We start from the raw sequence: 13,708 nt of genomic DNA on the forward strand, positions 1-13,708 counted from the left end.
CACATGCCATCTCCAGGTTCTTCTTTGTCCAAAACAGCGTGAACCACACCAGTTGTATACAAAATGGCTCTGTGTGGGGCATAAAAATTTCCTGTTTGAACAGCTTTTATTATTTTTATGTGTAATGGAGAAAACTAGCATTTTAAATCTATTAATTGATTTAGGACCAGGTCAAACCATCTAGTGTCTATTTAAGTTTTTTATAGTGAGTCCATTTTTAGAAATTGAAATAGTTCCAGCGATATAAGGATATGATAAAAATTACTAAAGGAGAAAGCTAGTGACTACTGGTGTTAAATTAAATGTGGAAACTTCATTTCTCAGATTTAAGATGACTCCAGACATGGAAGCTTCCTGATCTTCTGCAAGAAGATGTGAATTTTAAACAAACCTGTGGTCCAACAGAGAGAGCACTGGGCTAAGTAGCAGGGGGTGTGTATCCCTAAATAAGTGCTTCATTAAGTGTTACTGAGAACTTTCCTGGGCGGGGCTCTAACTGGCCCCATGCCAGCCCCTGTAGTCCAGTCTCAGTTGTCAGAGTGATCCTTCGAGAACCTAACTCAGGTCCTATCACTCCGCTATTCAACCAATCCTCAATGCCTTCTTATCTCTCTCTTTTTTTTTTCTTTTTCAAATGGCTTCTTATCTATCTCCTGACCCTCTCCCCCAGCCCACTGAAGACACACTAAGCTCCCCACTGTCTGTGGAACACACCCTGACCACTCTCCCACCTGTAGGCTTTTGCAGGAAGTCCACAATTATAAGATTCTAGAACTATATTGGCCAGGATGGGATTTCAGTGTGGCCGCTATGGTGAGATAGAGCCAAGTGTCCCCGATTAAGGGTGGTATTTTAAGCTATTTGATGAAAGGCACTGCACAGATACTGTTGTGGTGCTGTTGTTTTAACCCTTCCAGTGTTAATGGTCGCTTCTGAAAACTGGCTCACTTGCAAATGGGCACAAAACCAGCACTTCCCTCCTGCAAATGCTGGCGGCCCTTACCTCCTACCTCACTCCAGACTCTGGCTTATGAGGACCAAGCTTCAGTTCCAGAGACGTTCCTTAGGCTCCCTCTGCCCCAGGAGCTCAGCAAATCCATCCCTCAAAATTTGACTGTCAGACCTTCTCACAGTTTTTATTGCTGTATTTGTCGCCTTTGTTACTAATTGTTTTGTTAGTAAGGTTTTTGTTTTTGTTTTTTTTTAGACCATTGATATTTTAATTGACTTCTAATGTTAATTTGTTTTGTTTAGCAGGGGAGAGTTTAAGATTAGCAACCCACTGTTAATCAACCCATTGATTGCCTACTGCAGCTCATATAAGGAAACAAATATTTCCTCCTGTAAGCTAGAAATAAATGTCACACCTTTTCAGTTCCATGAGAACTTAAGTATTCTCTTTAAAGGCGTAGCCTCCTTTATAACTTTCTAAATGTATAATAATTATAGAGGGAGAGGGTTCTGATTAGAACATATTTTTAATTGTAGAAAATTTGGCAAACAGAAAAGCAATAAGGAAATTAAATTGATCTGTAATCCCATCACCCAGTGCTAACAATTTTAACATTTGATGTATATCATTCCACTTTTTATCTATATATAAATATTCACTACTGTATTTCTTTTTTTAAACATAATTAGGATCTTGCAGTTCTACAAAGTCCTTTATTACTTAAATAATGTTACACACACTTTTCCATGTCATTGCGTTCTTCTATAACATTTAATGGCTGCATTGTATTACATTGTTTGAGCCCGCCATAATTCCTTTAACCAAAACCTCATTGATGGGCAGATTTTTCGCTGATATAAAAAAGTGGGTATGGTTGTAGATAGTATCTTGCTTACCTTCTTAGTTGTTTCCTTAACTAAATCCTAACTATAGGATTTCTAACCAAAGGAAGTGTGCAATTTCCTTTGCCCTCTGAGTTCTATTATTATCTTGGCCGATTTGTTGGGTTTCAAATGGAATTTCATTATCTTAATTTGAAATTTGAGGGTTTAAAAATGTATCCATTAGCCATTTGTAATTGTTCTTTTGCAAATTGTCTAGACTATTCACGTCCTTTGCCCATTTTGTTGCAATGTTTCACTTTCTTTTAATGATTTATCAGTAATTTAAGTACATAAGAGCCTAATTTCTTTCTCCCATTTGTTGCAAAGCTGATTTGCCAATTGCCTTTTAATCATATTTAGAGTATTTGGGGGAACCATCAATTCGTTTTTGGTTTTTTTTGCGGTACGCAGGCCCCTCACTGTCGTGGCCTCCCGTTGTGGAGCACAGGCTCCGGACGCGCAGGCTCAGCGGCCATGGCTCACGGGCCTAGCCGCTCCGCAGCATGTGGGATCTTCCCGGACCGGGGCACGAACCCGTGTTCCCTGCATCGGCAGGCGGACTCTCAACCACTGTGCCACCAGGGAAGCCCGAACCATCAATTCTTATTAATCAAATCTATCAGTTTTTTTCTTTTCCCCCCTTTTAAAAAATATGCTTAGAATAGCTTCCCCAAGATAAAATATTTACTTATATTTTCTTCTAGTGCTCATTTGATATTACTTTTACATTTAACATCTGCAATTTATTTTAATTTTTTAACAAATTTATACATTTATTTATTTAGGCTGTGCTGGGTCTTCGTTGCTGCGTGCGGGCTATCTCTAGTTGCGGCGAGCAGGGCCACTCTTCGTTGCAGTGCGTGGGCTTCTCATTGCGGTGGCTTCTCTTGTTGCAGAGCATGGGCTCTAGGCACGTGGGCTTCAGTAGTTGTGGCACGTGGGCTTCTGTAGTTGTGGCTTGCGGGCTCTAGAGCACAGGCTCAGTAGTTGTGGTGCACGGGCTCCACGGTATGTGGGATCTTCTCGGACCAGGGCTCGAACCCATGTGCCCTGCATTGGCAGGCGGATTCTTAACCACTGCGCCACCAGGGAAGCCAACACCTGCAATTTATTTTAATGTAAGAAATGAGGTAGGGACTCTAACTCTTTTTCCCAGGCAAACCAACTGATCCAGAACTGCATGACTGCAGTACTCATTGCCTCTCTAACCTGCAGTGCCTCTTGATGGTGCACTGAATTGCCACATATCCTGACCTATCTGTACTCTCTGCTACTTCCTATTGAAAGTCTGTTGCCTTGCATGCCATTATGATACCAGTTTAATTATCGTAGGTGTGCACTTTAATACTACTTCCTACCGTACCACTTCCCCAAATTAGTATTCTTTTCCGGAATAATCTTGGCTACTCTTATTCATTCTTCCACACGAACTTTAAAATTGTTTTTTTCAAGTTCTCTCACTAGTTTTTTGATCAGGACTAAAGTATATTTATAGATTAATATAAAAAAGAGTTGATGTCTTTATAATATTGAGCCATCCTATTGAGGAACAAGGTATGGACTTCAATTTATTCACATTTTTTTGTTCTTCAGTAAAGCTCTAGGGTTTTCATTATTGGAAGCAGAAGTTGTTCTTCAGTGATCACTGAAGTTTTTTGTTGCTGTTCTTTTGGTTTTATGCTGGTCCTGTGCATTTCATGCTAAGTTTATTCCTAGATGCTTCATTTTTCCCGGCAACTTTCAAACTGTCTTGAAGAGGCAGTTCTTGAACAAGCATTTTCACTTTGCCACAATGGCAGACACAGATAATACATTAAAAAGCACCATGAAAACCTTGTGTTGACTTTAGCTCTTTTTATTAGGAAATATTCTCAAAGATACATGTGACCTAGAGCAGAGCCATTTTCTCCCTTAAAAAAATGCAACTTCAATCCATTTTCCATCTGGGGTATTTTTGAATAGAAATAGAGAGGCACATTTCGATGTGAAATCAATTCTAAATAGGATCAACCATCAGGGTACTGCACTAAATGTCACAACTGCATGCCAAACAGTTCATTAAGTCCTAGAAAATTATCCAAATTTTACAGATGTAACCATCACTCAACAGAAACCATTATCCACACAAGTAGAGCTCAGAATCATTTACAGTGATAGACATGAGGAATGGAAAGAACAGAAACAATTTTCTGCAGTTTTCCTACTGTCCCACTGATGCATAAACAATTAAACATTAAATAATTGACATTCACGTCAACATAAAATCAAATTTGTTTTCTCTGAAACCTTACTCCTCTAAAGAACATCCAGAGTACTTCATATTATTTTTACCGTATAAATTTCTATAATTAAAAAGCTGACGGGGGGCTTCCCTGGTGGCGCAGTGGTTGAGAGTCCGCCTGCCGATGCAGGGGACACGGGTTCGTGCCCCGGTCCGGGAAGATCCCACATGCCACGGAGCGGCTGGCCCCGTGAGCCATGGCCGCTGAGCCTGCGCGTCCGGAGCCTGTGCTCCGCAACGGGAGAGGCCACAACAGTGAGAGGTCCACGTACCGCAAAAAAAAAACACAACAAAACCTGACAGGGAAAATAATTTATTACTGAACATTGTCTGTTATAGACTTATTTAAATACTTTTTTCTCTACACAGGCTCTTAACTGATAACTTGATAGACACATTGCCTCACCTCCTGTTCTCATTTAAAAGCAAAGTCATAGAAATATTCTTTCAGCTCTGTTTTCAGTTGGTTAGACGCCACCCAAATCAAAGGCATTACTATAATTGACTTATTGTTATAACCTGCACTGTCCTTCAAATTTGGCATGGTTAAATTTTGCTTTGGTTCTTAAGGAGCGGCAGCATCTAGGTGCAAACATCATCCTTTAGAACCTTTTTGAAAGTTATTCCTATATAGTCTGAGGGAGACATTATTTGAAGTGGAAATAGAATTTTGAGGTTATAAAACTCTAGGAATCCTAGTGAGCCCAGATGCCAGATCCATTTATTTTAGAAAATTTTTATATAGTAGAAAAAGTGAAGACTAAAACTAAAATGTGATGCCCTTTTATCCCTATAAGCCTGGCTGAGCCTTTTCAGGAGCTGATAATATTGGACTTGACTGGGGAGAACACACATGGTTAATAGCATGTGTGTTGGAACAGCCTTTCTTGAAGTAGATTTTGCAAATTTTTTTTTTTTTTTTTTTTGCGGTACGCGGGCCTCTCACTGCTGTGGCCTTTCCCGTTGCAGAGCACAGGCTCCGGACGCGCAGGCTCAGCGGCCATGGCTCACGGGCCCAGCCGCTCCGCGGCATGTGCGATCTTCCCAGACTGGGGCATGAACCCGCGTCCCCTGCATCGGCAGGCGGACTCTCAACCACTGCACCACCAGGGAAGCCCTTTGCAAATTGTTTGATCCAGGATTTTAATTCTTAAATTTCTCCTAGTGAAATAATCATAGAAATTAACAAAGTGTTATATATGATGAATAAATTATGTTCATTATAGCATTGTTTATAATAATGGAAAACTGGAAACATCCCAAAAGGTCATAATAAAATAGCTGGTTAAATAAAATTTCACATAATGGGAAATTCTGCAACCATTAAAAACGATGATGTAAATCTACACATTTAAACACAAAGAGGGTAACAATATTATGACCTCCACCCTGTTAAATCCAATGGTCCATTCTCATCTGAATTTGACTCTGTGTGGCTCCAGGATACCCATCCTCTGGCTTCTCTGCAGCCTCACTGGCTGCTCCTTCTCTCCCCTACTGTTGAGGTGCACTGGTCCTCTTCTCTCTCTATACTCACTACTTTGGTAAAGTCAGTTAAAGTCACATGGCTTTATGAGTATACATATGTGGACAGTTCTCAAGTGTGTATCTCCAGCCAGACCTTCTCTCCCAAACTCCAGATTCTTTTATCCAGCTGCCTACTTAGCATCACCACTTGTGTATTTAATAGATGTCCCAACAGGTTCAAAACTGAATTCCTGGTCTTCTCCCACTAACTGGCTCTACCCACAGAATTCCCCATCTCAGCTAACGGCAACTACAGTCTTCTGTTTGCTCAAGGCAAAGCCCTTTTAGTCATCCTGATGCCTCACTTTTTCTCACACCCTGTGTCCACTGGATCAGTGAAATCTGATCTCTCCACCTTCCTCTCCACCACCCGAGCCACCATCATCTCCCACCAAGATCACTGCAGTGACTCCTAACTGACCTCTCTTGGAGGAGAGGAATCCTTGCCCTGCACGGTCTATTCTCAATCCAGCAGCCGTTTGTTAATATTTAAGTCAGATCCTGTCACTCCTTGCTCCAGTGTCAGCAGTATGTCCCAATTTCATGCAGTGTAAAAGCCAAAGTCCTTCTGAGACCCATTTCCCCACTTTCCTTTCTTTCTTTCTTTAAATAAATTTAGTTATTTAGTTATTTTTGGCTGCGTTGGGTCTTGGCTGCTGCGCGCAGGCTTTCTCTAGTTGCAAAGAGCGGGGGCTACTCTCCGTTGCGGTGCGCGGGCTTCTCATTGCAGTGGCTTCTCTTGTTGCGGAGCGTGGGCTCTAGGCATGTGGGCTTCAGTAGTTGCGGCACGTGGGCTCAGTAGTTGTGGCTCACGGGCTCTAGAGAGCAGCCTCAGTACTTGTGGCTCACGGGCTTAGTTCCGCGGCATGTAGGATCTTTGCAGACCAGGGCTAGAACCCGTGTCCCCTGCATTGGCAGGCGGATTCTTAACCACTGTGCCACAGGGAAGTCTCCCACTTTTATTTCCAATGTAGCACAAGCCTTTTTGGTATTCCTTGAACCTACCAGGCATGTGAGCAAAGAGCTTTGGACTCAGTTTCAATTCTAGCTCTATTAACAGAATGCCTCCAACCTTTTGTTTCCCGTTTGCAAAATGGGAATCCTGTACCATCTACCTCCCAGGATTAAGATGGAAGTGCTTTTTAACATTCAGGCTTTATGTAGGTACCAGCGCTTTTATAATTTTCACATATGACCTCTAAAACTTGTCTTGCTTTGCTTGAGAATTTCTTATTATTTCTAGTCCTCTGTTTATATTTGATCAATTCAAACAATCTACTGTATGGCTTCTTTTATGCCGGGTACTCTGGGGATATGAGAATAGCCAGGTCATGTTCTCTTAAAGAATTTACATGCTAGAAGTGGGAGATGGGCCTATTAAAAGCAAAAAGTGCATGAAGTATTGCAGGTGCTCTGATAAAAATGAAGCACAGATGAAGCACAGTGAGGGCGACAAAGGAAGAAAGTTCAGATCTCTCAGGACTGACGGGGAGAAATGGGAGAAGGGGGAAAGGCAGCCATAAAAACTTTTATAGAGGTGACCTTGTACTGAATCCTGAAAGATGGTAGGTAAGGTTAGGCAAACAGGTAGGAGAGGGAAAAGCCTCCCCGACTACTCCCATCTCACACTCTTAAAGCACACCTGGTATTTACCACATTTTAATTAATTCCTTTTGAGGGTGATTCTTTATTCATTGTTGATCTCACCCACCAAGTATAACTGCACCCAGAGAGGCTCCGTGTCTTTCATATTCATTTCTGTACCCTAGAGTTCAGCATAGTTCTTGGCCCAAGGGAGAAGAAGGAAGGAAGGAAGGAAGGAAGGGAGGAAGGAAGGGAGGAAGGGAGGAAGGCGTGGGGAGGGAGGGAGGAAAGTCAAGTCTTGGTTAAGAGGACAGGTTTGGGAGTCAGGTGGTCCTGGTTGGAGTCCCAGATATATATATACAGTCCCATAGCTGTATGACCTTGAAAGAGTTACTTGACCTCTCTGTGCCTTAGTTCCCTTTTCTTATTTTTTTTTAACCTGTTGATCTATTTATTTATTTATTTATTTGGTTGCACTGGGTCTTGTTGCAGCAGGTGGGCTCCTTAGTTGCGGCTCGTGGGCTCCTTAGTTGTGGCATGTGGACTCTTAGTTGCAGCATGCATATGGGATCTAGTTCCCAGACCAGGGATCGAACCCGGGCCCCCTGCATTGGAAGCTCAGAGTCTTAACCACTGTGCCACCAGGCATGTCCCCTTTGTTCCCTTTTCAGTTAAAGGAAAATAATAATACTTGCTTCTTTTGTTTTTACTATTCTTTTACTTTTTTTTTTTTTTAATAGCTGCTTCTTCATAAGGCTGTTGAGGATTTACTGAGATCGTTTTTGGAAAGGCTCAGCACGATGAAAGGCACATGCTTTGAATACTAATCCTATCTTCCAAGGTTCTCGCCCTCTTAGGCCAAATTACAAGAACTCTCTTAGAGCAAAATGAAGGTGTTTCTCTGTCTCAAACATCATAACAACTTAGGCTTTTCTGTTTTGTTTTGTTTTGTTTTGCAACTGGGCTTTTTTATATATAGACACACACTTAGTCTTAATGGCTTCCTTTGATTTCCTTAAAAAAAAGAGGACTTCTGTGGTTGAGTGTCTGAATTGCTGTACCATTAGAAACAGTGCCTGCAGCAAACTGCTTTGTTTCATTTACTCATTTTGGAGGACACTTGTATTTCAGGGTTGTCCTCGGCTATCTTTCTGGCCCTAGTGAAGACATTCAGGATCCAGTGAGTGACAAATTCTTCAAGGAGGTGTGGGTTTCAACGGCAGCTCGAAACGCTACAATTTATGATAAGGTGAGGTTCACATATCCTGCTCCTTTTTTAATTGAATCACATCACAAAAGCACATAATTATTTCTGCATATTATTGGCACAGAGTATTCTTAATGAGTGTAAAAAACCAATACACCTCCAAGGTGTAATAAAATACTTCTTGGTAGACAAAAAAAAACAGGGTCAAAAAGAGCCATGGATTATTGTTTAGAAGAGACTTTAGTGGCATTCTGGTCTCAGATTCCAGAATCCCATCATAAGCATTCTTAGCAGGTGGTTACCCAGCCTTTATACATGTCTAGTGACAAAGAGAAAAGAGGCAGATGGGATCAAAAAATGAGTCAGACTTGGGTTCAGCCCAGCTCACACAGTTGCTGGTGATATAACTATGTGTGTAGTAATTTGATGTTCTGAGCCTTCCTGTCTTTCCTCTCCTATAAATTGGGAGGAACATTCACTAGGTGGTCGTAAGGATAAAGAATAGTCTATTAAATGTATTTAGCACATAGTACATATAGTAAATGGTGTCCATCCTAATGATGAAGCTTATTAATAATGAGAAACTTCCTCATTTGGACAGCTCTCATTTTGGAAAGGTGTTTTAAAACCAACTTCGTTTGTTAGGGAGGCTAAATGCATCTTCTGGTAAGTTCCGTCCATTGATGATGATAAAGAGTGTACAAGAGTTGAGTCACCTGACACTGAAACAGGTTACATCATGAAGTAGCCAGCATTCCATCATAGAAAATATTCAAGCTGAGTTCCACTGACCATCTATTATAAACTGGGTGAGAGTGCATTCTTCTTCTGACTTCCAGAGTCGCCTCAGCACAGAAAATTCATCATTTCTAATGAAACATGACAACTATCTACATAGCCTTATTTCATACTGAGGCCTCAAGGCCATGATCAAATAGGTTGTGTGCATGGAGTCTTTTCAAATGTAATTTTTAAAATGCAGGGCACAGCCTAGTTTGGATCCTGGATTGGGAGGAATAACAGCTATAGAAGACATTTGGGGAATAATCGGGTAAATCTGAAAATGGACCATATCTTAAATAACATAGAATTGATTTTCTGAGGTGTGAGAATTGTACTGTGGTTATATAGGCTCATGTCCTTATTCTTAAGAAATACATGCTGAAATATTGAGGTGTGAAGTGTTATGATGTGTGAAACTTATTTTCAGTTAGCAATATACATGCACAATTGATAACTTTAAGTACAGGTACAGATAAAAACATTTTTCAAAATTAAAAAGTTAGAGAAAATATAATACACAATTTTCCTTTTAGACCAGAACCTCCAGTGAAATTCAGGGGTGATTATTATCCAAAAAGTAAGGTATCACCCATGAAACTCCTTACCACTAGCTTGACTTTATCCTGAGGTCAGTCATTTATGTAGATCAGATATAGGATCTGTGTTGATTTTTTTTTTTTTGATGGAAGCAAACCTAGCACTCTCTTTGTAGCAAATAAAAGAAGCAACCCTTCAATCAGGTCTGCGCTGTAACATAAAACTAATTAATATGTGTTTCATAAAACAAAGGTTTTGTCCGTCGGAATGAGTATTTTCAGTAAAGGGGATATCCTTCCTTTTAAACCTGTCACTCAGTTTCCTATTTAATCAGGTGTTCCGGTGCCTTCCCAATGATGAAGTACACAATTTAATTCAGCTGAGAGACTTTATAAGCAAGCCCATCTTAGCAAAGGAAGATCCCATTAGAGCTGAGGAAGAACTGAAAAAGATCCGTGGGTTCTTGGTACAATTCCCCTTTTATTTCCTGTCTGAAGAAAACCTACTGCCTTCTGTTGGAACCAAAGAAGCCATGGTGCCCACTGAGGTTTGGACTTAAGAGTCATACTTGTTTGCAACTCAAAGACTTCCACCCTGAAGAGTACATGTCACACAGTGACTTTCTGGAGACCTAACAGCCATAGCCAGACCCAGTGCACTCTTGTATCCAACATTTGGACCCTTTGGGTTGGCTGGGAAGGGCTGTAGTCATATTGATATAAGGACAGTGAAAATCAGCAGGACTTTATAATTCCTCCTGCCTGTCCCTGTGAAAAAAGGACTGTATTCTTAGGTGGCATATACCCAACAGCTTAAACACATACTAAAATTCCATGATGTATACCAAACTGCATTTTCTTTGCTAACAAGAATTTACCTGTCACTGTGATCTACTTTGCCAAAAGTTGTCTGAACCTCCTTATTTTTCTCTGACCCTCACTTATGCAATTGATGTCTGCTGGACCTGCCTTCCTCTCATAGTCCATACAGGCTCTGTTTGAGGTATTGTCTATTGCTAGAAGATGTTGTGATGCTGCTTCAAGGTTATTTAAGGTTACATGGGTTGCTCCTGCCCCTGCCCTTCTGGCCCCGGAGTAGTCGTGTGCACCCAACCAAGGATGTGGTCCTTATTCCTTTCCAGTGACTGAAAGGACAGGACAGACCTTAGTCTACACAGCAGCCCATGTTAGGCACTTCTGACAACATTGACAGCATGTATGTTGACACCACAGATCAACAGGAAGGAATTAAATTCGGTTATTAAGGCAGAGATTTCACTTTGCATCCAAAGGCATTGATAAGATGTGTCCTTTTGATAGGGCCCACCCTATCAGATTTGAAAACGTGTAGGATATTTGATTACACAGCAACTGATAAAACTCAAAGACACAGCATGCAGCCTTCAGCAATCTTCAACGTTTTGGTGGGAATCTGATCCAGATAAGAAAAGAAGATTTCTTATAGTCCTGTAAAATTCCCTGTCATCCTTAGCTGCTGGATTGATTGAAATTTGAGTTTCTACATTTCAAAGTCAAACCAGTGAATACAGCTTGTCTTTCAAGAGAATCAGGGGCTTCATAACTCACGCCAAGTTAATGAGTATGAGCCTTATTTGACATTCAGCTCGCCAGCTATGTTACCTTCTTTAAGAAAAACTGTTTGCAAAATGCATACAACTTCACTTGCGTTATTAAATATACATTAACATTCCACCAGGGTTCCAAAGAGGTTAGGATTATTTTTTAATTCACATTATCCTAGTCTGTGAATTGTTCTGGAAACCCATTTCTCCTTTTTGGATGTTAGTGTACATACCCTTTGGTACCCCATAGCTCTAATTTTTTTTTTTTTTTTTGCGGTACGCGGGCCTCTCACTGTTGTGGCCTCTCCCGTTGCGGAGCACAGGCTCCGGACGCGCAGGCTCAGCGGCCATGGCTCACGGGCCCAGGCGCTCCACGGCCTGTGGGATCTTCCCGGACCGGGTCACGAACCCGTGTCCCCTGCATCGGCAGGCGGACTCTCAACCACTGTGCCACCAGGGAGGCCCCCACCATAGCTCTAATTTTATTAAGCAGAACTATTCTTACAACCTAAAGAACTAATGTGGGTTCCCATCGGGCCTGAGGCCATAAAACATGGTGTAGGTGCAATGATTACACCTCTATGGATTACCTGGACAGACTCTCATCCAAAGGAGTAAGGACCCAATCCCTATTTTCCTAGAACTGATAGTCCAGTGGAAAAGGTTAAACAGGAGCACAAAGTCTGTGAACTAGGTTAGTAGGAGAGAGACAGTGTCATACCCAGGAGGGTTTTACAAATGAGGTGGAACTATGTAACCAACAATGGAAATGAATATGCTTTTATGGTGGCTGAAGATAGTAAAATGACTTCATTCTATAGCAGTTGTAAATAAGACATTTGCTATTTATGAAGTTTAGATTGGCATTTAAAGTGTTGAGTGTATGTGGAATACCTAAGGAATTTTCATGTTTTCTTTTTAAATTTTTAAAAAATGTAGAACAGTCAACAAACTGGCTCTTGAAAGGGCCCTTTCTCTTAAAAAAAAAAAGTCACTTAATCCAACCTCTGCCCATTTTATAGCTGAGGAAACTGAGACCCAAGTTAATTGAAGGACTCACTGAAGTTTACCCATTAGGACCAGTGACATCGTTGGTCCATTACTGGCCTCTCCTTTCACTCATCACAGCCCCAAAAGGAGGAGATGCAGTAGATTTCAGACAGGATGTCTCTAAGCTATTTTGAACCCTGTGATATTATGTATTTATGTGCTTGTCTGTCTCCCCCTACTAGAATGTAAGCTCCATGGGGCAGGGACTTTCCTGTGTTTTGTTCTTAGTGTATCCCCCAAGCCTGAAACGGTGCCTGGCTCATAGGAGGTGCTCAGTACGTGTTTGTCGGATGAATAAAGGAGGTGGAGGAGACAGCTAATGAAATGAAAAACTTACGGAGTGTCAGACAAGAAATCTTCCTGCTGTTGCTAAAGAAACTGTTAGCAAGTTTCTTTTCTACTGCATCCTCTTAAAGGCAAGATGCTCATCTGCAAAGAGAGGGGCTGCAAGATTTATTTGGGTGGATTCTATGGAAAATACAGTGCCATAATTGCCTGCTTTGCAGTAGCGTTTACATAGTGCAGCATTCTGCAAAAATTGCATGGGCCGTGGACACAGGATATATACCATATGGCCTAATTACCCATCATTCTCTGACACCATTACTACCTAATAGAAGTTCAGATAATTTATCTTTAACATCGCAATGTCTGATATAAACATTAAAATGCAAGAGATTCAGTCTTGAAAAGCTATTTTGAATCTGTTCAGCATTTTAAATTGACTATAATCTTTTGAAATGCCTATAAGTGCTGTACCTGACACTCTGATAATCTCTGTAATAATTTTTGCTTTCTAGAAGGAAAAATTCTATGATTATAAGAAGTGAAGGGTTGAAAGTGGTCATGGCCTTTTAAAGCTATTCAGATTGGCCAAGCTTAGTGGTTGGAGGATACTAAACACAGCAGGTCGGGTTCAGGCATTTGCTCTGGAGCAAGTGTCCACTCAGGGACTCACCCTTCAGTGGGATGGCCTTCATTCTCAGCTGTAATGCATCACAGAGAGCTGGTCATTAGATAACTGAGTGACATATTGTAAAACAAAACATTGGTTATATTTTAATAGCATGTTTGGAAGAAAATTTTGTCTCTAGGTAGTCAAAACCAGAAGCAGTTAATCTCTTATGTAATAACTTGGGAAATTGTAACACATCGTGAATTAACAGTCTTCCAGGTGAAGGCAGTAAGCCAGGAAGTCTTTTTGCAGATATAAGACGACAGGCAGAACAGATTTTATATACATCATGGAGATCCTGCACGTCTTTCTGCCCCTCCTCATTCCTTATTCCTTCAACCTCTTTCCCCAACCAGAGCCCTTCCG

General features: G+C 41.1%; 1 protein-coding gene across 1 annotated transcript in view; it reads left to right on the forward strand.

Annotated features, from left to right (window-relative positions):
* Window positions 1–13,459, forward strand: part of PLD1 (phospholipase D1) — a 201,959-nt gene extending 188,500 nt beyond the window's left edge. The window contains exons 25-26 of the mRNA XM_082839881.1: window positions 8,360–8,477; window positions 10,090–13,459. Of these exons, the coding sequence (XP_082696007.1) occupies window positions 8,360–8,477; window positions 10,090–10,314 (343 nt within the window). The 3' untranslated portion in view covers window positions 10,315–13,459. The remainder of the gene's footprint in view (window positions 1–8,359; window positions 8,478–10,089) is intronic.
* Window positions 13,460–13,708: the final 249 nt, after the last annotated feature.

This window comes from Leucopleurus acutus, assembly GCF_964270905.1.
Source record: "Leucopleurus acutus genome assembly, chromosome: 5".
In the NCBI taxonomy this organism is placed as follows: domain Eukaryota; kingdom Metazoa; phylum Chordata; class Mammalia; order Artiodactyla; family Delphinidae; genus Leucopleurus; species Leucopleurus acutus.